Below are 25503 nucleotides of genomic sequence, written 5' to 3' on the forward strand. Positions count from 1 at the left end.
CCCCGAAATTTCTACGTTATGGCAGGGCACATAGGTGCGATATTCTAGTATGAACCTATTGTCGACAACAATCTCATTAGCTTGCTTCCGATCAGCCACGACAACACGCAGTTTGTTCGGTCTAACCTTATTAATTTCGATCACGGAGGAATAATTTTTTGTCAGATCTTTCATAATCTGAATGACGTTGAGCGATTTCCCGTTGGGTTTGAGCCGAAAGAAAACAACCCATGGGTCAGATCCAGGTACATCTTCTGGATAGACCTTGACACGAGGAGAGGAAACAACTGATGGGGAGGACGAGGTCGATTGTTGAGCGGGAGCGGGGTCAGTAGGGCTGGGAGGCAAGTTCGGGAGTTGATCGGAAGCGGGAGCGGGAGATTGAGGGGATGAAAAGGAAAGGTTCGCAAATTTTCTTGAGAGGGGCTTGTTAAGGTGGGTTAGTTCTTCCTCTGAAGAGACATCTTCCAAGGGAGGGACGCGTTTAAGCGACTTCCCAGCCCCCGTTGTAGTTAGTGAGGAGGAAACATCAGTTTGAATCTCCATATCAGATTGGGCTCCTGGGACTCGACTATTATATAATTTTTATTCCTTAAACTAATATGTGTTATACCTAAAGCGCACAACAGTGCGAATGAATTATAACGGTGTCTCAATCGAACCGCGTGATGATTGCTCGGCACAGCTGCAACGATGACGATGATACGTCACACACAGCGATGATACGGCACACGCACCGCACCCGCGGTGGAGGACTTCTTCCTCACGCTGGTTGTGATTGATTTTCTCTTCACTCGCGCTATACAGAGAATCCCGTTAGAGCGAATTAACTTCACCAGCCACGAACTGATAACGGTATAATATCCACTATATGATAGACGCGAACAAATTTGCGACCGATGTCTTCGGACTGCGCGAGCTGATTGAATGTTCATGTTTTGGTGTTTGTAGATGATATCACTCTCATCTCATTCAATCACTTCAAACCGATGGCCAGGAGAAAACTTCATTCCGCTATCAACTCCGTTGCAGAATAGGCTTCACAATTTCCCCAGAAAAATCCCAACTCCTACACATTAGCAACAATAGAAAAAAGATCAGCAAGTTACCAAAACTCATGCTTAATCAAACCACTATAGTAGAAGGTACATCTCTAAAGATCCTTGGGGTTTATCTTGACCGAACGCTCAGCTTTAATCACCACATAGACTATGTGAGGAGTACTTCGGATAAACGCCTCCAAATAATCAGAACGATTGCATCTAGAGTTCCATGTGCCCATAGAACATTCTTCATGCAAATCGTCTACTACTGGCTTCTATCCAAAATGTTCTATGGCGCTGGCTTTTTCAGCAGAGGTATTCATGTTGAAAAGAAGCTATGTCCTTTGTACAACAAAGTTTTCAGAACTGCCTCTGGAGTGTTCATAACAAGACCTACCTCTGCAGTGATGGCCGAATGTGGCCAGTTACCGTTCAAGCACTATTTGGCAGTCTGTGTGGTTACTGTGCGATGGCTTAGCCTCAGCGGTCGCGAAGATGTTCCCCTAGTACTGAGAGCCAACCAACTACAACAACGGTAAAGTTGGCTACGGAATTACCAGTGAGTGTACAAATATATGTTCCTCCCTACCCTCAACATGTTCCATTTTCAGTACGGAGGCCTATGCTCTTTTGAAAGCTTCCACCCTCAACCCTCTCCAGTCTGGAAAACCAGTGATTATTTTCAGCGATTCAGCAAGTTGTCTACAAGAGTTGAAATCAGCTTCCTCCAAACACCCTTGGCTTCTTTCTGCCGAGATGTCCGCATTAGAGAACAATGTCTCCTTTTGCTGGATTCCAGGTCACTCTGGAATTCTCGGTAATGAAGAAGCTGACAGACCGGCGGGTTTAGGCCGGGACTGTGAAATGGAGCTGGTTTCTGTGCCTTTTATGGATGCTGTTCGTTGGACCAAAATTGCCATAAGAGAATCCTGGGACTCGGAATGGTTCAGCAGGCATAACACTGCCTTGCGACGAATCAAACCGGTCACATCTGGTTGGCCTAACAATTCCGTTCCACGACATCGTCGAATCCTCTCCCGTCTCCGCATTGGGCGCACAAACCTTACCCATAGCTTTCTAATCACAAAACAAGATCCCCCCAACTGCACCACTTGTGGTGTAGTCCTATCCATCCCCACATTTTAACAGAGTGCAAAGCCTATGAAATTCGGCCAACGATTTGAACTTCACCCTGGAATTAGTACTCTCCCCACCTTTCGAAGATAGATTAATTTTTAATTTTTTTAAATAGATTAGTTTTCTCCTATTAGCGAATGTAAAGCTTTTTTCAAAGCTAATTTCGGTCTTAAATAAAGCGTTTGATTTCAGCAACAGTCGTCCGGATACCAGGAAAAGAGGAAGCCGCCGAGAAGCCCCCAACAGCTATTAAGGAAGTTGATCCGGTCGGATTGGCCACTTTGACCGGCAGATTTAACTGCCCCGTGCCCGTGTCCCGCTGTTTGCACCCGTTTCATCTGCATCGTTTTCCTGCCAGTGACGCGCGATTTCGGCGCCATTTCTGCTCTTCGAGTCATCATCAATACAGGAGGTTATATTCACGTCGTTATTCCCAACCGCTGCGGAGGTGGTTTCTGCCGTCGGCGGTGTCCGATCCCTTCCCCGCTGCTACACTGCCATCGGGTGGTGACCTTCGAGAAGGTTCTTTAGCACCATCGGTGTGACGGAGTGACAAAAACTTTTTATTAATACCAGGAGCTAGTGAGGATAGGACGCCCAAAGGGTATAGGTTACAAACTTTTTTACAACATATCCCAAATTAATTGTTTTTAAGAGTTTCATAGAAAATAAAGTTTTCCCTTTGTTGGATATAAAATTGAATTACTAGTGTCAAATGTTTCCGCAATATTTCAACAGTGTGTGAAATCCAGCCGGGTGACGTCTTTAGAGAACCCCCATTGAACTAACAGGAGCCAACATATCGGGTATCCCACTGACATTTTCCCTTTGTTTTCATATGAATTGGGTATCCCACTGACAGTTCTGCTTGAGATTTTGCTAACGATCCTAGCATCAATCATAGCACCCGGCTGGTGAAATCACTCTATGCTGGCATCCGTGCAAGCTCTGACAGTTCGCGAATGAAAACAGTACATACACAAAAAAAACGTATAGCAAGTTCGCAGTTCAACATCGTTCGTTCGTGCGCTCTAGTTTTCGCGATATATTAAAAAAGCGGTTCTGTGAATTTTTATCTCGCGGGTGTTGCCGAGAGTGCAATGAAAACTGCGCTAAAGTGAACATTCATGCAGGCACCAGTACTGCACCAGAAAACGGAAAACGTTCCCCCAAGGACTAGCGAGGTTCCGTTTTCCGTGTAAGCAGTTGGTCGTCCGATGACAACAGCAAGGCGTTCACAGACTCGGGAAGGCCACACACTGCGAGATTAGTTGCTCGGTAAGTTCCATTCGTTACCCATCACCCTTACAACCGGACGAACAGCTTTTTTCAAAGCTAATTCTGCCCTGAATGATACGTTACTTTTCAGCAGCACTTCGTTTGGATACCAAGAAAAAAGGAAGCCGCCTATAAACCCCCAACTGCCATTAAGGAAGTTGGTCCGGTTGGATTAGCCGCTTGGACCGGTAGATTTTACTGCCCCTTGTGTATCCCGCTGTTCGCACCCGTTATTCCAGCATCATTTTCTGCTAGAGACGCGCGATTTTGGCGCCATTTTTTCGCTCTTCAACCCGCATCAGAATAGGAGGTGAGGAAGGAGGACCTCGCTTCGTACACCCGCTGTAGCGGCCTTAGAGGTCTCGCTGTCGATGGTTCCGTGTTTAGCCACTTCACCTGGCCCCTCTACTGTTTCATTTCCGGACTTCTATTGCTGCCTGAAGGTTTTTCATTCCCCCGCCATCCCACTGTCCTTGGGTGGTGCTCACTAGAGGAGACTTGTTTTACTTTCGGTAAGTGAAAAGAATTTGTTTCTTATTCCGTGAATAGGAGTTAGCGAAAGCTAGGACGCCCAGAGGGCATTTTTTTAGAGATTTTTCCAGAACATATCCCAAACAAGTGATTGATATTTCTAACACTTTAGTGACATTTTTTATACTCAAGTGACATTTTTATACCCAAGTGACATTCATTAAGTGATTTTCAGCAAGTGCTTGTTTTTTTCCGCCAAGTGATTTCGGTGTTCGATTTCATAGCTGCGTTGACAGCCGTAACTGCTCTCCGCCGTTTTCGTCTCCCGCTGTTGTGGTCCCCCGACGTCCAACGTACTTAGTATAAGTAAATTTAATTTTTATCACCTGGCTGTACTTCTGTATAGCCATCTTTTCACCATGGCTTCCAGCAGCTCCGGCGCCGGAAGGCCAACCAACATTTACAATGGTGTTCCCACCACCCGCACTTCCCCCAGATGGGCTGATCCCTTTGGAGGAAACTTGCAAATTTTATTGTCAAGAGCAACAGAGGATAACATTCTTCCACCCAACCCAACCGATCAAAAGTGTGATCGGTGATAAACTCAAGGATGCTAAACCACAGCGTGAAGATAAGAATTGTCTTTAATATATTCTCCAGACACGTGATGTTAAACAAATTGAACTTCTGATGGGTATGGAGTCGCTAATCGACATGACCTCTATTGAAATCATTTTCCATCCCACCCTTAATCAACGCAAGTGTGTTGTTTCATTTGATCGGTGTCAGAATGTGATCGGTGTCATGAATTTTTAGATACGATCCAATTAAAAAACCCAAAACATAACACCAAAGGTTCTTTCCAGAATCACCAACATATTCATAAAGAGTAAACAGTAACCTGATTAATTTTCCAGGTAGATAGGTAGGTATTCACGCAGTAGAAGAAAAATAAAACAATATATTTAACAAAGGCTGTTCCCTTTGTATAGTCCTACGTCAACCCGGTTATGTCCCCGACATTACCCACCCGTCTTTTTTTAAATCTAGATTGCGTACTATCACGAATTAAAATTTAAAAAAAATCGCTCCAAGCGATACTGTGGCGTAAAAGTCGTCATGTGCCTTAATATTGCTTAGTTCGAATGTAAGAAATTTCACACGCGGAAAAAAATCTGTACCAATCTGTACTTTTTGACAAAAATCTGTACTCTGTACCGTACAGAATCTTTACCAAAAATAACGAAATCTGTACCTTTCCAGATAAATCTGTACACTGATTGTAACTGCTATACTGGGTATGACAAAAAGAATCAATTTGCGTCTAGTCAATTGTAGTCTAGAAAATTTTAGCCTCAAAGTTCATTGACGCCTAATGAAAAATTCGTGAAAAGGCCCATTTTAGAACCAACTCTCTGGTAGCTTTTTTGAAATTTAAACTTAACTTGGTGGAATTCTTCTGCGGCAACACTGGTGAGCAATTCACTCCGATTTTGGACAGGTCTTGCAGCTAAATCAGTATTTACTCCCTTCAATAATACACTTTAAAACAATAAAAACAAAGTGTGAGATTGATAATTGACTGACACCTATGTAGTGCGACGAAATACATAACAAAGATGAAAAAGTCTAAATTACCGATAACTTCATGAAATAAGATTATTCTCATACACCGCATAAATCCCACAAAATCGTTGAGAAAAAAAAGGTTGGACTATAAGGGAAGGTGGCCCTGATCCGACCCCAAAATTGCAACGGCAATTCATTACATAAAATTCTCGTTTTTTGGACACTTTAGCATTTAAATGAATACTATAACTCTCAAACTATGTTTTATACTGGTCGGCGTGGTTAATGCGTGTTAAAGAAGGATAAAAACAGAGGCCAAATCGGAAGTTTCATTTTTCGACACTTTCAAAAAATGTGGCCCTAAACTGACATTCCCATGGTCCTAAACCGGCCTTCGATTTATTGCAGTGATTCTCCTCCCAATTGCCCGGAAATAACATGCACTCCAAATTATATAGATAATGGATGAAAGTAACTGACGATCGAAAAAGGAATATAATCTTGTTTTGACTTGCGATTTGCTGGTAGTGGCTCAAAATGACCAACAATGATGGATACCCCTTACGATACGGGTATTAGGTGAAATGACTATAACAGCAGTATATTGTATTCCGATGTCATTTAAGTAACGTGGTGGCTTCTGGTTAGTTGAAAACGGTACTAATAGACCGGAAATGAAGTTGTAGTAAAAGAGTTAGACAAATGTTAAAGCCAGTCAAAGAAAGTTTTAGAGCGAAATGGCGATAGTAAAAAACACGCACAAACGAAAACAAAAACGAAAACAAATGCTACGACAACGCTTAACGCTCAATGCTCAATGTTCAACGCTCAACGCTAACCGTTCAACGGTCAACACGCAAACGCAAACGCCCACACACATAGCAAAAAAAATTGATTTAAAACCACCCTGACTTTTTTTCAATTAGCGGGATGCCGTGTACTACAAGTAACAGGTAAATCCAATTTATATAGGTTTTTTTTAAGAGCAGACCATAAGCAATCGAAATTGGTTAGTTTTGTAATGTTTGGACATCTACAAGAATTTTTAACTCATTTTCCGCACAGGTAAAAAATCTAAATTTACCTTCTTTTACGCATTGAAAACACAAAACGGCGCTAAAGCGCTAGAATGAAGAGAGCTGGAAAAAAGGTCACCATACAACCAAATTGTCAGCGTAGTGACACCTTTCATTTGACACTACTAAAAATTCGGTAGGTAGTGCCATTTCCGAGATCCAAGGGGTGGTCGGTTCAGGGCCACCAGTCGGATTAGGACAACCTTCCCCTACTCAATACATTGCTCGTCACTAATTATCGATTTCCTTCCCTCCTTCACTTGTGTACCATCCCCAATGAACAAAAATATTTGAAAATATTAGTCCAATTTGTGTATCTTAAAATGTACCGTCTAAAACGAGCAACTAATGGAGCAGCTAAGAACTGTTTGAATATATCCATATCATTGCGAAAACAATAATAGCTAACCAACATGTATCATTCCTTTCAAGGGAAAAGAAAGTGTTCATTTATCCATTTATTGGGAATTGATTTAGATGCAACAAATGATTACTAAGCCAACGGTGGTCCTACGTTAATCATGCGGTTATATCACAGATATAACCCGCTCCTGGTTTCTTCTATCGGAGATAGTTCCAACAATTTTCGAAGCAAAGTATGGGTGTATCAATTGTTATAATTTGTATTTTATCGATGGCCTCTATGAATAACTTTTTTTTTACGCCATCGCTAAGTGGCAGCGTTATTGGAACGAAGATGAATTAAACCGAGGGCTCAATTATCCCTAAGGTTAATCTCAAAGCCTGGTCTGAAAGTCTGAATTTGTGACTCACGTCCAACCACGGTTTGTCGGATGCGTTGCTCCTCCATAAAAAAAACTTGTTGGTACTAATGTATATCTTTGAGGCCAAAGTTATCACGATCTCGAGCGGGTTGTTCGCTCATGCATACATCGCAAAAATCAGATCGTCACCAGATCGAATTTTGAAAACTCCTTTCGGGCCAGTCTAAAACAACCCAATGTGCTAGTAAGAGTTGTGTTGGCTAGGTTTAACCCTGATTCTATGTCCCAAATCATCATTTTCCTTGAAACTTTCAGCTACACGTTTGTGATTGTCAATATTGTCTCAATCTACTTATATACTTCCTCCTTCCCGAAAAAAATATGTTGCCCGATAAATCTCGAGTGGTCTCCTATCAATTTTACCATAGGAATTTCGCTGGTGAAATACACTGATGTATTTGGTGAGCAAAAGATAAGTTTTTATGTATATTTTGTGTTTATAAATCATATAGCTGATAGAAACGGGCATTCAAGTAGCTTAAATCATTAATGACTGTAGCAGTGGTGGTGTTGAGAAAAGCTTGAGTGCCTAAAGCTTCAGTTCAATCTGCTGCTGATCCATAGATTAAAATTTTAATCATAAAGCCAAAAACTACGCAGGAATCTGATATTACTAGAAAAATGTTGAAAGATAATGTCAACCCCAAAGGATTGAATATAAATGGATTGCGAAACGGGAAGAATGGTACAGTTGTTGTCTCTGCTTCAGATAAAACCTCAATTGAGTTAATCAAGGTTAATGATGAGAAAAAACTGGGTCAAGACTACGAGGTTAAGATACCAGAAGCATTGAGACCGACGTTCAAAATTATAGGATTCAGTGAAGAAATGATTGTGATTTGAAAATTGCGTTGTTGAAACAAAACCCTTCGGTGGACAAAAACAAACATTTCGAAGTAAGAAAAATCTATTATAATAATAAAATGAAATATAATGAAAACAGTGCTATAATAGAAGTCGATGGGGATACTTATAATAAAATGATAGAGGCTAAATCAGTATTTTGCGGGTTTAAAAAATGTCGAGTTATTGATGGATTGAGGATGCTAAGATGCTTCAAATGCTGTGAATATGATTACAAAATTGTCGACTGCCAAACAAAACACAGCGTGTGTCCGGAATGTGGCAAAGATCATGAATTAAAGGACTGTACATCCGAAGAAATTTAATGTTCAAATTGTAACGAAATTAAAAACGAACGAAGAATAGACATAGATACGAAACATTTCGCGTGGAATACAAACTGCCCTATATTCCTCTGAAACTACGAGAGAAAGAAGCAACAGGTGGACTTCTCTATTTAGCCACCCAAGAAAGGAGAACTGAAAAAATATGATGCACTTTATCTAAATGTGGCTGGATTACGGACACACTTCGACGAAATAGAAATATTGTTGTCCAACGAAAAACCGAAATTATTAATTATGGTTGAAACACATTTAACGGAATTGACTGATCTGAATGGATTCAATGTAGTTGGATACACAATGATTAATTGTTTGTCGAGATCTGCCCATACTGGGGGCGTATCTATGTATATTTCGAACCTTTTATATTTTAAAGAAATTTTCAATGGAACATATGGGGACAATTGGTTTCTAGCCGTTGAAGTCAGAGGATGCAAAATTTCAGGAATATACCATTCGCCTAGTGCTAGTGACAAGGACTTCTTAGAATTTATGGAAGATGCATGGCTACAGCACATACAAGTATATGAACAAAAAAGGATTGTCATAACTGGAGATTTTAACATTGATTGGGACGAGCATAGGAAATCTTTTGAATTAAAAGCAATCACCCAAGCCGCTGGATTCAGACAAAGAATAAATGATCACACTAGAATAACCAGAACATCTTCGACGACCATTGACTTAGTATTTACGAATTTCGACGATGGTGTGATTGAAATTTTTTACAATAACAAAATCTCAGATCATGAAACAATTGGAATGGTCTACCATTTTTCTGATGTTGACTTTTCTGAAATAAAAAAGGAAAAATCATATAAGTGTTGGAACAATTATTCAAAACGTTTATAAATGTATTAATATTGCAATCTGTTTTAAAGAACAAATTAACTCCGATTGGAGAACGAATCTCTCTTCATGATGTTGCAAAAAATCTAGAAGAAGCGCTTTGTTCTTCAATGAAACAGATAATTGCCGGTAGTCAGACTGTCGTTCCAGTACTCAGAAATATTAGTAACAAAGTCTGGTATAACTCTACGTTGGCTTACATAAAGAGACGAAGAGATTATTACTTAATAATAGCTAAACGCACAAAAACTATTGGAAATTGGAGCATGTACAGAATATGGAGAAATATTTATGTACGTGAACTCAAGCATTCCAAGAATAAATTCATCCAAAATGAGATAAATGCAATTCAGCATGATCCGAAGAAGCTATGGAAAAAAATCAAAGAATTATGTAATCCAGGCGGCAGCAAGGATATCGACATTGAGTTTGACGGTAAAAAGGAAAATAACAATATAACAGCAGAGTTATTTTTTTCACTTCAAGTGTGGTAAAAATCCACAATGGTATTGTAGCTCCAACAAATCGACTGAATTTTGTTTTCCCTGGCCTGTCTTCACAATTGAGATGCTTTAAAACTATCAACATGGAAACTCTTAGGAAGGTAGTAATGGATTTGAAAAACTGTGCATGTGTTGAGAATATCAATAAAACCGTATTAGATGCATTTGATCTAATCAAAGAAAATCTACTATATATAATAAATGAATCGATGCTTCGTGGCGAATGCCCTCATAGTTGGAAGAAATCTGTTGTCATACCGATTCCAAAAAATCCGAAATCGTCCAAGCCAGAAGACCGGAGACCAGTTAATATGTTGCCATTATACGTAAAGATCCTCGAAATCGTTATCAAAGACCAACTGTTGGAACATATAACGAAAAATGGAATTCTGGTTGAGGAACAGTCAGGGTTCAGGAAAAACCACTCTTGTGAAACGGCTCTCAATTTATTGCTCCTGAAATGCAAACAGGCTATAGAAACGAAAAAAATAGTATTGGCTGTATTTATTGACTTGAAGAGGGCTTTTGAAACAATAGATCGAATGAAATTACTTAATTTGCTTTCCAATTATAATGTAACTGGACCTGTATTGAACTGGTTTGAAAGTTACCTGAACGGGCGAACACAAATCACTATTTACAGGGACAGTGAATCATCGGCGGGACAAGTGAATCTGGGTGTACCTCAAGGAAGTGTTCTGGGGCCGCTGCTGTTCTTGCTTTATATTAATGTCATAAAACAGGTGTTAAATGACAGTGACGTAAACTTGTTTGCTGACGACACAGTGATATTCATTGTTGCTGAGACATTGCAAGATTGCTTCGTCAAGATGAACCGTGAACTGCAAAAATTAGATGAATGGTTGAGATGGAAAAAACTTAAGTTAAACATTAGCAAAACAAAGTATGTGGAAAGAACCACATCAATCAAATATCTTGGCGTTATTCTTGGCGAAACGCTGCGCTTCGACGAACATATAAACTATACTATAAAGAAGGCAGCTCGAAAATATGGAGTACTTTGTAGAATTAATCGATTCTTGACCTTTGAAAGTAAAATCACCATCTACAAAGCATTGATCACTCCACATTTCGATTATTGTGCATCCGTGCTATTTCTCGCAAATAAGAGGCAAATGAAAAGAATGCAAATTGTTCAAAACAAGGCCATGCGCTTGATATTGAGATGCGATCGACTTACTCTACGAAGATTTATGCTTGAATGTCTACAATGGATGTCAGTGGGATACTGACATCAGTGCAGTGAGATACTGCACTCTTACGTTCATATATAAGATGATTAGCGATATGACACCGAACTATTTACAAAACACGATAACGTATGGAAGAGATATGTACCGATATAACACAAGACAAGCAAGTGACCTCAGAACCATGAACTTCCGAATGTCATGTACCCAAAACTCACTTTTTTATAAAGGATATCGCCTGTATAATACAGGGTTTTCCATTTCGGGCTTCCGAAAGTATACAGCCCTGCGCTGACAACCGTTTGACATAGCTGTCAACCAAAGTGTCATATCGTTAGTTGAACCAAATTGTCAGCGTCAAATGTCTGCCATTTTACAATATGGATCGTTTTAGCATCGCACAACGTGTTGATTTTGTTAAATTATACTATAAAAATGATGAAAAACCGGCAAATGTTTTTCGAACATTACGGACGGATTTTGGTCGTCATGGACGGCCTACAGAGCACACAATCGCTAATGTAGTGCGTAAATTCGAACAAACTGGATCCGTAGCGGATATTGTGAAACCTGTGCATCATCGTAATGTGCGTTCGGCCGAAAATATTGCTGCTGTTGCTGCCAGTGATCTTCATATTTAACCCTCTACAGCCCAAGCCCATGGACGTCATGGACGGCCTACAGAGCACACAATCGCTAATGTAGTGCGTAAATTCGAACAAACTGGATCCGTAGCGGATATTGTGAAACCTGTGCATCATCGTAATGTGCGTTCGGCCGAAAATATTGCTGCTGTTGCTGCCAGTGATCTTCATATTTAACCCTCTACAGCCCAAGCCCTCCTTCAGACGGGCTTCGTGGATTCTCTTTTCAAATTATTCAGACATTATTTTCAATGTTTACCCCCACTAGGATGAGCCGAATGTTTCGATTCCACGGCGTGGAGGATGACCCGAATGTTTCGATTCCACGGCGTGCTCAGCAATTGGGCTTGTCAAACACATCATTGTGGCGAATTTTGCATTTGGACTTGCACCTATATCCATATAAAGTCCAACTGGTACAAAAATTAGAGCGTGGTGACCATGGAATGCGTCGGGCATGCGTCGATTGGGTGAACGAACAACAGCAGCAAAACGCTGAATTTTCGCATCAAATTTTCTTCAGCGATGAGGCACATTTCGAGCTCGGTGGCTATGTGAACACCCAAAATTTCCATATATGGGGCTCATAAAATCCACACGTGATTGTTGAGAGGCCATTGCATCCGCCAAAAGTCACTGTTTGGTGCGCATTATGGTCTGGTGGAGTCATCGGGCCGTATTTCTTTGAAAATGAGGACGGCGAGAAGGTAACTGTGAATGGTGAGCGCTATGGCCGCATGTTAACCGATTTTTTTTGCCACAAATTGAATATATGGATACGGATGACATGTGGTTTCATCAGGACGGCGCCACGTGCCACACAACACGACCAAACATGGCCATATTGCGAACGAAATTTGAGAGACGCATAATTTCGCATTTTGGTGATGCCAATTGGCCGTCCAGATCATGCGATTTGAACCCGCTAGACTTTTTTTTTGTGGGGTTATGCTAAAGACCGTGTCTATGCCAACTCTCCGCAAACTCTTGAACATTTGAAAGACAACATTCGTGAAGTTATGACCGAGATACCGCCCCATATGTGTCGAAAAGTCATCGAAAATTACCTGTTCCGGATCAAGGTGTGCGAGGAAGCCCTAGGTGGACATTTGAATGATGTTGTATTTCACACATAATGACATAAATCAAACATTAATTTGAAATAAAAGTTTCATCGAAATTCGAATTCTAAGCGTGTTTTATTTACTTTCGGAATTTAAAGTTGGAAAACCCTGTACATTACCAAATGAAGCAAAGACAGCAACAAGCCTTCGAATATTCCGTAGTATTTGTAAAGAGTTTTTGAAGCATGATTTAGATTTTTGACCCTGCATATAATTAATGTTAGTATGTATGATGAGGAAGTTTTAACGGATATTTGTATTTTCTTATCTTTAGACTATATGGATGATGGTTTTTTTTCTTTACCTGTAGACATCAACTTAAACAATACTTGTGAAATCTTCAATAGCTTGAGCCCGCGTGCGCGTTAGCAAACATAGATAACTTGAGATAGAACATATGAAAAACGATTATTTTTTTAATGAAAGTATTCAAATGGGTTTAATGTGGAAACATGAGGTAAGCTAGGGATAGCTCAATCGGAATATTTGTAAATTCATCTTCTCAACAGATAATTATATCAAGACTTTTCTGTATTGTGGCAGATCTCATTGCAGATTGAGGTTGACACGTTTATACCCCAGATTGAATTTAGGGCCTGAAGTATCGGCTGGAATTAGGCTTAGGTTTGCTCTGCTGTCTGGTCTCGAAAACGATTAACAGACCGTTATCGGGTATCCAGTGAAGCGGTAATTCCTTTGTAAGTTAAAAGCTAATGCTGACATAGGTATTGGGTTCAATTCCTGATCGGTCAAGGATTTTTTCGTGTTGGAAATTTTCTTGACATGCCTTGGGATATGTAAAATAATGGGCCTGAAGTATTGGCTAGAATTAGGCTTGGGTTTGCTCAGCTACTAGAACTCGGAAACGATCTCAATTGTAGGCCGTTGCCTGGGATCTGATAAAGCGGGATTTCCCTTGTAAGTTCATGGCTAATATTGACATAGGCATTGGGTTCAATTCCCGATCGGTCTAGGGTCTTCCCGGGTTGGAAATTCTCTCGACATGCCATGGAATGAATACGTAAGTTGATAACATAAATTGTTCTTCAATTAGGAATCTATGTTTATATAATCAGTCCGTTTGTTTTGTTTTTTACTTCAATGTGCTTACTGGTTATTTTTGTAATTGTTACATAAAGATCAACAAGAGAACTCGTATAGCTCAAACTTTTTGAGGTGACCATCATCATTATTTCATAAAACGAAGAAATTATTGTCTTTTGTGTGTATGTGTGTCCGTGTGTTTTTCATGTCAAGACTATGGTGATGATGGTATTTTTTTTTATTTTATATTTATCTTAGTTATTCAGTTAAATTTAAAAAATAACTATGAAGTCTGCAATAGTTTGAGCCAGCGCGCGTTGGCAAACATAGAGAAACGTGAGATTGAACAAAAGCAAATGAATTTTTGATCGAATAAAACAAAGTCATTCCAAGAGGTTTAATGTGAAAACCTGAGGTAAGCTAGGGATAGCTCAATCGGAATACTTGTAAATTCATCTTCTCAACAGATAATTATATCAAGACTTTTCTTTATTGTGGCAGATCTCATTGCAGATTGAGGTTGACACGTTTATACCCCAGGTTGAATGTAGGGCCTGAAGTATAGGCTTAGGTTTGCTCTGCTGTCTGGTCTCGAAAACGATTAACAGACCGTTGTCGGGTATCCAGTGAAGCGGGAATTCCTTTATAAATTCAAGGCTAATGCTGACATAGGTATTGGGTTCAATTCCTGATCGGTCAAGGATTTTTTCGGGTTGGAAATTTTCTTGACATGCCTTGGGATATGTAAGGTAATGGGCCTGAAGTATCGGCTAGAATTAGGCTTGGGTTTTCTCAGCTACTAGAACTCGGAAACGATCGCAATTGCAGGTTGTGGCCGGAGATCTGATAAAGCGGGATTTCCCTTGTAAATTCATGGCTAATACTGACATATGCATTTGGTTCAATTCCCGATCGGTCTAGGGTCTTCCCGGGTTGGAAATTCTCTCGACATGCCATGGAATGAATACTTTAGATAAAGGCTTGAATTGTTCTTTCGATTAGTAATCTATGTCTGCGGGATAACTAGTCCGTTTTCTTTTCAATTTGATGTGCTCACCGGTTAGTATGATGTAATAAAGAAATACAGTAACTCAATTATTATCAATAAGATAACTCGTCCTGCTCAAACCTTTGTAGGGGAATGAGGTGGGACCATCATCATCATTTAAAATTCCTTCTCAGTTTTTGAAGTAGATCTTACGCGCCAGGTTTGCCCAGAAATTCTCGACGTAGCTAGGAGGCGTTGGACGGGGTTGGGTATCACGTCGATATTCAGCTGCTCCATCTCCTCTAACAATCGCTTCGAGTAGTGGGCTGACGCCAGATCAGGGCAGAACACCGCGTCTTCGCCCTTATGGTATTTCTTGATGAACGACGCAACTTCCGGCCGGCACTTCTTACTATAAATTTCCCCGTTTACGGCCAGTCCGAAGCTAAAGAAGAGTGACTTTGAAATCCCCTTCTCGCTGATTGTCAGCAACAGCAGCACCTTCTTGGGAAACTTGGTGTGTGAAATAAACTTCACTTCGGAGTTCATTTTCTTCGTGGGGGAAGTAAAATACGAAGTGCCCTGCCAGTCGTTGCCATCCAGGGTGAGATAGGTCTCGTCGTCCATCACCACCACCACGTCGCGATTCGCCGGGAAAATCAACATGACCAAATGAAAGGGATCAACCTACAGAAATGCGTAGTGCGCTAATAGCGCAGCTGTTCCTGTTCCCGGCCCGTTCCGGTAAAACCTTGGCAGGCCTCCTGGTAAAGGGTTTTCCAATAAAAGCGCTACAGCTAGCTAGTTTTTTTTAAATAAAACAAAAACGGTTTTGGATATCAATGAAATTCTTTATTCATGTGAAAGTACATTTGATGCCATTATGTATGCAACTCGATTTCTTTTGCATGGCCACGGGTACGCTTGCAGAAGTCCAGACGCTGAACCCAAATTTCTACGGTTTTCAAGCATAACTCGGCCGATACTGCTGCAATTTCACGTCCGATATTCGTACGAAGTTCATCAATCGTCGCTGGCTTGTTGGCATAGACCATAGACTTGACGTAGTCCCACAGGAAATAGTCTAACTGCGTCAAATCGCACGACCGAGGTGGCCAATTGTCTGGGCCATTTCGTGAAATAACACGCTCCCCAAACTGGGTTTTCAATAAATCGGTTGTTAAATTCGATGTGTGGCTTGTGGCGCCGTCCTGTTGAAACCACATATTATGTAAGTTCATATCATCCAATTCGGGCCAAAAATATTCGGTTATCATTGAGCAGTAGCGATTCCCATTCACAGTAACGTGCCGGTCTTGATCATCACGGAAGAAGTACGGCCCAATGACGCCGCCGGGCCATAAACCGCAATAAACCGTAATTTTTTCGGGATGCGATAGTGACTCATGGGGTACGTGTAGATTGCTATCTGACCAATAACGCATATTTTGCTTATTGACGAAGCCATTCAGCCAGAAATGAGTCTCATCGCTGAAGACGATTTTTCGATGAAAATCCGGATAATTTTCAATTTTTTGCTCAACCCAATTCACGAACATACGACGCTTCTGGTGGTCAAGCGGCTTCAGTTCTTGCCTCAATTTGATCTTGTAAGGATTTAGGCCAAGATCTTTTCGCAAAATTCGCCACAATGACGTCAGAGAGATGCCCAACGCTTGAGAACGACGTGTGAGAGACTGATTTGGGTCTTCCTTAATTGATGCGCTAGCGGCAGAAATATTCTCGACACTACGGACACTTCTATGTCTCACTGGCACGGGCACATTTTGTACTGTGCCTGTGGATTCAAATTTTTCCACTAGATTCAATTGTTGATCTGGTAGGACGATTATGACGACCATAAATTGGACGTAGCGCTCTTAAAGTTGAGGCTATTGACTCCGAATTTCGGTAGTAAATTTTAATAATCTCGACTCGTTGTTGAATCGTATATCTTTCCATTATGAAATGGCAAACCTTACTGAAGAGAAATGTCAAGAGAGCGGGAAAAATATGGCATTGTTTGCTGTCCCTATCGGTCTACTTCTGTAGCGTCCCTATTGAAATACCTTTTATATTCAAACCCCATCTAGACTCAGGCATTAGTAATTAGACTCGGATGAGGCATTCCAGGCTTATGCTGATCTGGCTCTAAACACGGTCTTCACGAAGGATTATGTTAACCCTAACATGATCTCCCCGCTTGCATAGATAACCATAAGATCACGAAATGAGGCTATGTGAAACGAGTGGAGTTAGCGGAGATATTATGGACCGATAACTTTTGGGAGAGAAGGGATCTCACCCTAATTTCAGGGAGGACGTAATTTTGGCTAGTTTTCAACAATGTGGAAAGTAGCCAAGCTCAAAACAGTTTTTGAGGATCGCGACGAGGCGTACATATGGTTCCTTACTCAGATGCTTTAATTCAACTTTAAAGATTTTGTCGAACCCGAATACTTTAATGTTGTGTACTAATTCATCAGCCATCATTTCCTACTCCTCAGGGAAGATGTTATTAGTTTGTTCTATAAGGTGGACAGTGTCTAATGTGCAATCTTGACGTGACGTGGGTTCAATTGGTGTTAGTAGATGACTACTATCTGAAGTGAGAGCGGGAAGGTTTTGGGCTCAATTTTACTTAACATGACTTCTTGTTTTTAAGAGGCTTTAAATTTTGCAGTTTATTCGCCTCTGGCTGTTATAAAAGTGGATCACCTAAGACAACGTCAGAAGAAAATGACTTTGAGCAAAAAGCGGCGAGTCAGCGTAAATGGTGACCACCAAGGTGCTTTGTACTAGATTGGATTGGCATAGAATTATCTACTATGAGCTGCTATCTACAATCAAACACCTTATTCGTGCCTATATTTGTCAACAATTGGACCAACTGTAGGAAACAATCACCAAGAGCGATCGTAGAAATTATAGTAAGTGTAGGCTGACCAAACGTGTGCGTGTGCTCCCGTGGCCGAGTGGTTAGCGTCATAACTAACATGCCGGGTGTTCGGGTTCGATTCCCGTTCTGGTCGGGGGAATTTTTCGTCAAAGAAATTTCCTCCGACTTGCACTGTGATCACGCGTATTCTAGAGGTTGCCACTCAGAATGCATTCAAGGCGTGTTATTTGGCATAGAAATCTCAACTAAGTACTAATAAAAAATGACGCAAGTAATACTACGTTGAGACGGCGAAGTTCCTCTAGGAACGTTAGTGCCATTGAAGAAGAAGAAGAAGAAGGCTGACCAAACGTACAGTTTTTAACGGGACAGTACCGTTTTTTCTACCATTTTTTTATTGTCCCGTCTTTTTATCAATCTGTACCGTATTTTGAGTATAAAGAGAAAAAAAATTGTCTTGTATGGTTGGTTTCTACCAGAGCTCGGAGATTGAGATTGGAAGAAACAATGTTGCTGAAGGTCTTTTTATGTTTGATAATTTTATTAGAATTCTGCAAAGTGGAACGGGAGAAGCATATTCAAATAGCGAGGTGCAACATGTTCTAAAAACTCCAGTTAAATCAGGTGAAACATAGCATGCTAAATTTATTAAAACTGTGAAATTCTTTTCGATACTGCGTTGCAATACATTGAATAATGGAAGGCTAGTCTAGGAGAAACACAATAGAATGTATGGATTATATTATATTTCATTCCTAAATGGTCAGATGTTCAAAGTAGCATTAGTAAAAAAATTCAGTTCAAATAGATGAACATATTTTGTTTGATAAGTGGACAATGGTTGATGAAGTTATAATTTATGAGATAAAAATGTGTAATATAGAATTCGTGCCAGTTGCAAATCGGAAGGTGCAGATACTTATAGAGATGGAAAACGTATTTTTAGAGTGTAAGAATTCGTGAAGCGTGAAGTCCCAAATCATTATTTCAGATAACCCATTTTATTTACGACTGATTTATATAAGGACATATCTAGAATCATTGACCTTTCTTTGCTAAAATAATAACTCGGAACGTCTGCTGAAAATATGATGTACAGGAAACTTGTTGGTAAGTCAATGGAATATTTTGGAAAAAATAACATGGGGACATCTTTTGAGTTCTCAAAATTTTAAATATTGAACTTAACTTTTGAGTAAGATTTTTTAACGTTATATTTATAATGTAATTTTTCCTACATAATTAATTAAATTCCCAACAATTTCGAGTAATGTTTTTTTTCGAAAAAAAAAATCAACTATATTGAATACGCCTTTAATGAAAATCAGTTGTAATTAAAATTGGTCATTTAAAAATGAAAATTGTGATGTCAAACAGTTGCAACAAGATTTAAAAAAAATAGAGAGTTTTGAACACCGAAGACTCGACCGCATTGTTAACGTAGGACTACAAAATTATTGCCAGCGAGGACCAGCGTTGCGGAACAAACTTTCATCTTCAGTTTTCGCCGAAGAACATAGTTTTGACCCCAGGAAAATATCTTCATTACATCCGGTTTTAAATACGCTGCACTTCGAAGCCATCTTTAACCCAGAAACAATGCACAGCATCTGCATTTTTCATTTTCATGTTGCAAAACTTGTTCTGTCTGAAGCATCGAAAATTTCTTTCAACTTCGAGAAGTTAAAAGTGTTGCCTATCATAGTTTGACCCTCTTCTTTTGCATCCCTGTGCAAAGCACCATCAAAAGCACGCAGATCCCTTGACGAAATTCCCAATAAAGCACACGCGAGAGCCGGTTGCCAAAAGCAACACTGCACTTTGAAACCACTTTTAACCTCTTTTTTGACAAAAAAGTTATCAAATATCAAAAGTTATTTTTTTCTGTTTTTATTCCTGAACTATTTGGTCAGCCTAAGTAAGTGGGACTTTTCGGTCTTCAAAACTTTGAGAGATTTGAGGCAGACCCCTAAATCATGTCCGATTGAGCTGAAATTTTACACAGGTAATTTTTTGGCCAATAAACAAAATGTACATGGTCGTTTTTTGAAATTTAACATGAACATTTTCGCTGCAACCCTGTCCAACGTGTATCGTTAATCATTTTAAGAAAAACGCTTACCGTGAATTTAAAATGTAAATAAAATCATTAACCGAATATTTCACATTCCTTTTTTGTAGATAGCATCAAATAACTTTGCCGAAACCAACATTTTTGTCAGACAAGTTGTCCTCAAGTTATGATTTGCCGGAGTAAACTTTTATGAAAAAAATGTTTGAACTATAATTGGAGATGTGATATTGAAAACGGCACTTTGTGATATCATATTTACAATATTTTGAAGTATTATTAAATGAAATCAGTGAACATTATTTTCCCATTTATATTTCTGCTTATTCTTTTTATAGTGCTTAGGATAGTTTCATATAAACTACATTATTAAAAATATCACATTATATTAAAAATCCATGTTCTCTTCAATATAGTTAGCAGCAATATATGATAAGCTATTTTTTTCCGATTATGGTAAATTACAAAGTAATGCTTACCTTAGAACATGCAAAACATGTATACGCGTCACTGTAAATCGGTTGGTGATTGGTTCTTCTGCTAGCTAACATTGTATTCATCAGTTCATTTACAGAATACAAATTACTAGATGAAATGACGACCCTCGTTTGATGCTGAGGGCAGGCGACTACAGCTGATGGTTTGAACGAAAAAAAAACTTAACCATTCTCTGAGTGACATGGGCATACGTGCGATGATCCAAAAACCAGCGCAGTTCTGATGATGCTTATAAATCATTGCTACCGACACGCACAAACAGTGGATCGTCACGATCAATTGGCGGCGGGGATGTTAACACTTCAACATTTTTTGCGGGTCCCTGAGTCAGATATCCGGCTGTAGTGTTGGGCGCGCCTGCAAGTTTTCATAGTGTTATTCTTAGAAAAATAATTTAATTTAGTATGAAGATTTACCAACCTGTTAGGTAGCCTATCACATTGCTATCGGTAATAAACAAGTCGTGCTTCTGATCACGATATTCTGCCCAAACAGGATTTTGATTGAGAATATGAGCTACTCTGTCTCCATAGGTTAGGTTCGAGGTCATAGCCTTCAAAGCAGAAACGATTTGGGCCTTCACCATAGCTGGATTGGTGACTGATTCGATTCGACTCTCCAGTAGACCCAACAAGTAGGGTATCAATTGACACTCGAGAGATTGACGTATAAGTGAATCCTGCATTGTTTGATTCAAATTTAGCATGAGTATCATTTCACCGGATAGAGAACAATATGGTTACTTACATGTTGGCATTTGAAGAGTCTGCTCAATGTCTCACACGCGGTTGCAACAATTTCCCTGTGACTCTCCATGCAAGACTTCAGCGCAAGGATACAATCGGTTTGAGAAATTGCACTCACACAGATCTATTTTAATCGCAAAATGTCAATGTTAATATATTTTATGAATACGCTCAAGTTACCTCTGAAAGCGACAACTGATGAAGTACAGCAAGTGCACTTTTCGGTTGAATCGATAGTTGTCGGAAGAATTTGGGTATGTGCCCTAACACTGGCACCGAATCGGCCAGGTTCGGTTGGGCATTCAGCAACAACACAAGTGCGGTCGTGGATATGTCCAGAATATTTTTATCAACTCCATTTCGACTAATGTTATCCACGATGAAATCTAGCAAATCGGATAGAAATTGCTTCGGTTTGCGCAATGTCCATCCTGGGTTCGAAATGTACAATCGCAGGTATACACCTGACACAACCAATTCGTTGGAGATAATATCGGGCAGTACTTCTGGATCGCGCCAAAGTGTTTTGAGATTTTGCTTCTGCTGTGCGTAAAAACTATACGCCATATCATGGACCGCGTCTGAAACGCTGCTTCGTATCCGATCGTTCCAAATTAGCTCCGGATGTTCATGAGTCGATTCGTACATTTGTACCGCCACTGATGGAGAGTCGATCATAGCATCCAGAAATACTGACGGTAAATATTTACAAACCGTAATACGAATCTGTGGAAATTAGTGAGTTGAATTTAGATCATTACTTTCAACATTGTTTTCTCTCTTACCTTTGGTCCACTTAGTTTGTCCGCGCTCATTTTTGACAGGATCTCCGCACAACATTCTCGTATCTGTGGGTTGTTAGAGTTACAGAACAGATCAAGCAAATATATCACCGCACCCTTCGAGTGTCCTTCTTTAACCATCCTCGGTACATTTAGTAATCCCGAGAGGGTTTCAAGTACTCTAGGCTGCACATCTAGCAAATCTTTGTCCTTCATGGCGACCATGTAGGATCCGAATATCTCGCATGCTGAAATCTCCGTGACACATTCCTTGTTTCGAGAAACGAGACACACCACTTCCAAGGCGAGAGTCTTGAGAATCTTATCCCGGTCGCAAAAACTGGATGACAGGAAGCCGAAAAGCATCTCAAAATGACCGATGCATTGTATCTCAACATTGCTATTCGATTTGATAACAGCAATCAAAGCCTTCAACGTCATAACGATGTGATTTATCGCATTGGGATTTGATGAAAAGTCGTACAATTTGGATGTATCATCGGAACCAATAGTGCTCGATTTCACTAATTGACTTCGTTGTTTCGCTTTACTGTACTCACTGAGCACGACACTGATATCTTGTTGTTTCACCTGCTGGCCAGCATTATTATTGACTATGTTACTGTTCACTTGGGTGGACTTTGTAGGGACTAATGGCTTCCAAGTTTTCGTTGGAATAAGAATACCTTGAACACTTACACTACTACCACTTGGTGGTGGGATAGGTTTGATATTCTTCGCGGTTAAGTGGTTATAGGCTTGTTTGAGAAATTCTAACAAATCCATGACGAATGTTTTCGGATTGATGATTGGGAACGTTGGCATTTCGTTATATATACGAATGAAAATACCGCCGATTTTCAGTTCATCTTTGTGTGCATCATAAGAGAATGCTTTAACGAGTTCATGCACATCGGTGATATCTTCGTGTTGTTCTTTGGATCCATTAGTTCGCTGGAACTCCAGAAATTCCAGAAGTTGCGCGCGGGTTCCGTTGTCCCAAATAAGGTATGGGTTTCGCGTGTTCGAATTCAGCAATTTTAGAACCTCGACTTCGTTGTCGGATACCATTTTGTTTGCAACAAATGGAGTCAGCAATGTGTCTAGTATTTTTTTCACTATAACATTGGCTGGAGCGGCGCTGGATATTTTATATTTCCTATTGCTAAGTCCCTTTTCACATTCTAAGGACTCCTCGGCTTCGGCCGTTCCACGTACGGAAAGCGATTCAGACTTTTCCTGTTTGGAACCATCTATGTTCGTTACCGTTTGGATCAGCATAGAATTATTCTGTATTAAGTTGGACGCGTTTTGGGAGTAGGGTTGTGATTGCGTGAGAGAGTTACTACGAGCCGCTTGCTGTTGGGGAGAATCGCTCCGAGAGGTAGGATTTGATTGAATACTTGTAACCACTTTTTGTTTCGGGTCATCCAATAGTGTCATATGATATCCAGCCAACGCTACGCAAGCTAGCAGTGACAATTTAGCCAAATTGTTAGATACCTGTTGATTGTTTGATTTCTCCTCGGTTAGGACACCACTTTCGTCCAGCGTATAATCATAATCGAACATGAAAATCAAAAGTGACCACAAGACTCCGTTCCGCACAAGATTACACTGCAGTTCGTAATTGTTCGCTGCCAGGCTTGTAACTAGACTCACCGAAAGTGAATGTTTGAAGTAAACCACTCGACACACGTCCACAATAAGCTGAGGCAATTCAAGAATCTTCTTTCTGCAATTCTCGAAACAGCAAGCAACTTCGAAGCAACGAGTGATGTTGGATATGACCTCATAGTGCAGTGCATCTCTCTTAGAATCGGCTCCCATGATTGAAACACATCGGGAATAAGCTTCAAGCAATGCTTCGATGCCTTCTTCCCGGCGAAGTTCCTCTGCGTTCAGAGCCGAACAGTGAACAGTGTGATAACATAACTCTGAAGCTGCACTAAGTAAAGGAACAGTTTTGGAGAATAGTTGTGTATCGTTCGTCTCCAGTCGAATTGTTTTGATGAGTTGTGGATAGCCGGCATATTTGTACGGCCGAAGCACATCAGCGTATCGATCGAAGAGTATACTTTGCGTACGAAGTATAAGAACAATATTGCTTGGACTGGGACCATCGTTATTACTCCGCCGAGAGCAAAGGTATTCGTATGCCCTGTTAACGCGTTCGAAAATTTCCTGCAGAAGAGAGATGAGTAAACTTTAATAAATGGTTGTAAATTACTTGGTGCGACGGCAGTGAAAACGGGCCTGACAAATAATGTGGTGTAGGTTATAGATATAACCGAACACAACACAAAAATATTTTATTCATTTAACATACGAGCAGTTTTTATTCATTCTCCATCAGGGTGTCGACTTAAAATCCGAAAACCAATTCCCTGATATTCCCTGATTTTCCAGTAATTTTTCAGAAAAAATCCAGGTGTAGACTAGTAATTAAATTCTCTAAATGTATTTTAGCTGTAGCTCCTAAAACATTTAGTTAGCTTAAACAATGGAATTTAAGAACGACTGTCGATATTTTCCAATAAATTCATTGTTTGTGATTTTTAATTGAGTTTAACGACGACTCATAAGTATCGTAAAAGATTTTTAAAAATGGATATACTAATACAGTTCAAAGTTATTTTGAATAAGTCTCAAATACTAGTACAGAATGAGACATTTTCATTTTGATTCGGATCAATTTCTTGAAACTGTTACGATTTTAACGACATGCTTTATCTCGCAATCTTTCGGACCCCTTCTGTACGTTTTGCAAAATTTTCCCCGTTTTACCTCCAGAGATTCCACTTCTGTTCCCCGTAGCCGTTTTATTAACTTTGATTCATATGACGATAAAAAGAGCTCAACATCTTTATTGATGCTGTCCTTCCAGAGTGAAGTATAGCATCATAAAATTGTCGCATAGCCAAGCAAACCATTTATCATGACAATGTCAGGCGAAAATGCGAAAACAGAATAGAAACTGAGAGTGGTTGGCGTCGACATCATGCCTCATACCGTATGAGTCATACGGTATGAGGCATGATGTCGACGACAGTTTCTATTCTGTTTTCGCATGACATTGTCATGATAAATGGTTTGCTTGCGCATAGCACAATAAAAAAAATCAAATCCTCCCACATATTTTCATAAAAACATTCGCTAATTGAAAAGCCCTCTCAACGTTAAGGTTTCTAACGAGAGATAGAAGACCGTTTTGGGTGATAACTTCCGTAAACCTGTTTTTTTCAGAAAAGGTCGTGTCGTTCATTTTTTGGATCGTAGTGAGCAAACTTGTTTATGTTTCTAGCAATATTCTTTCAAAGATAAATCTGCTGGAGCTCCACTGATACGACCAAAATCCGTCAAATATCAAAAAACCAATAGTCAAAAGCGAGTTTTTTTTTCAATCCTTTGAGGAACCGTGTAAAATAAGCAATCCGAAGCTACCCAAATTCAAGAGCTTTTTTTTCTTCATTTTGAAAAACCAGTCGCAGCTCGCGTAATTTGACCAATTCACGTTTATACCGTCCATCGACACAAAAAGATGTTTGTTCAAATATACAGGGTTTTCCAACTTTAAATTCCGAAAGTAAATTGAAAT

At 39.9% G+C, this 25503-nt stretch overlaps 2 protein-coding genes across 5 annotated transcripts in view; one reads left to right on the top strand and one right to left on the bottom strand.

The window, feature by feature from the left end:
• The first annotated feature begins 3951 nt into the window (after nucleotides 1-3951).
• Nucleotides 3952-25503, top strand: part of LOC129765143 (putative nuclease HARBI1) — a 57978-nt gene continuing 36426 nt past the window's right edge. The window contains exon 1 of the mRNA XM_055765034.1: nucleotides 3952-3970. The gene's annotated coding sequence lies outside the window, so the exon portion shown is untranslated. The remainder of the gene's footprint in view (nucleotides 3971-25503) is intronic.
• The window catches only part of LOC129765142 (dnaJ homolog subfamily C member 13), a 35464-nt gene continuing 30139 nt past the window's right edge, over nucleotides 20179-25503 (bottom strand). For all 4 annotated transcript variants that reach the window (XM_055765033.1, XM_055765030.1, XM_055765031.1 and 1 more), the window contains 5 exons: nucleotides 21909-24089; nucleotides 21304-21849; nucleotides 21125-21247; nucleotides 20798-21056; nucleotides 20179-20734 (listed from right to left, as the gene is read on the bottom strand). In XM_055765033.1, the coding sequence (XP_055621008.1) occupies nucleotides 20607-20734; nucleotides 20798-21056; nucleotides 21125-21247; nucleotides 21304-21849; nucleotides 21909-24089 (3237 nt within the window). In that variant the 3' untranslated portion in view covers nucleotides 20179-20606. The remainder of the gene's footprint in view (nucleotides 20735-20797; nucleotides 21057-21124; nucleotides 21248-21303; nucleotides 21850-21908; nucleotides 24090-25503) is intronic.

The sequence above is a fragment of the Toxorhynchites rutilus genome, chromosome 2 (genome assembly GCF_029784135.1).
Source record: "Toxorhynchites rutilus septentrionalis strain SRP chromosome 2, ASM2978413v1, whole genome shotgun sequence".
Classification (NCBI taxonomy): domain Eukaryota; kingdom Metazoa; phylum Arthropoda; class Insecta; order Diptera; family Culicidae; genus Toxorhynchites; species Toxorhynchites rutilus.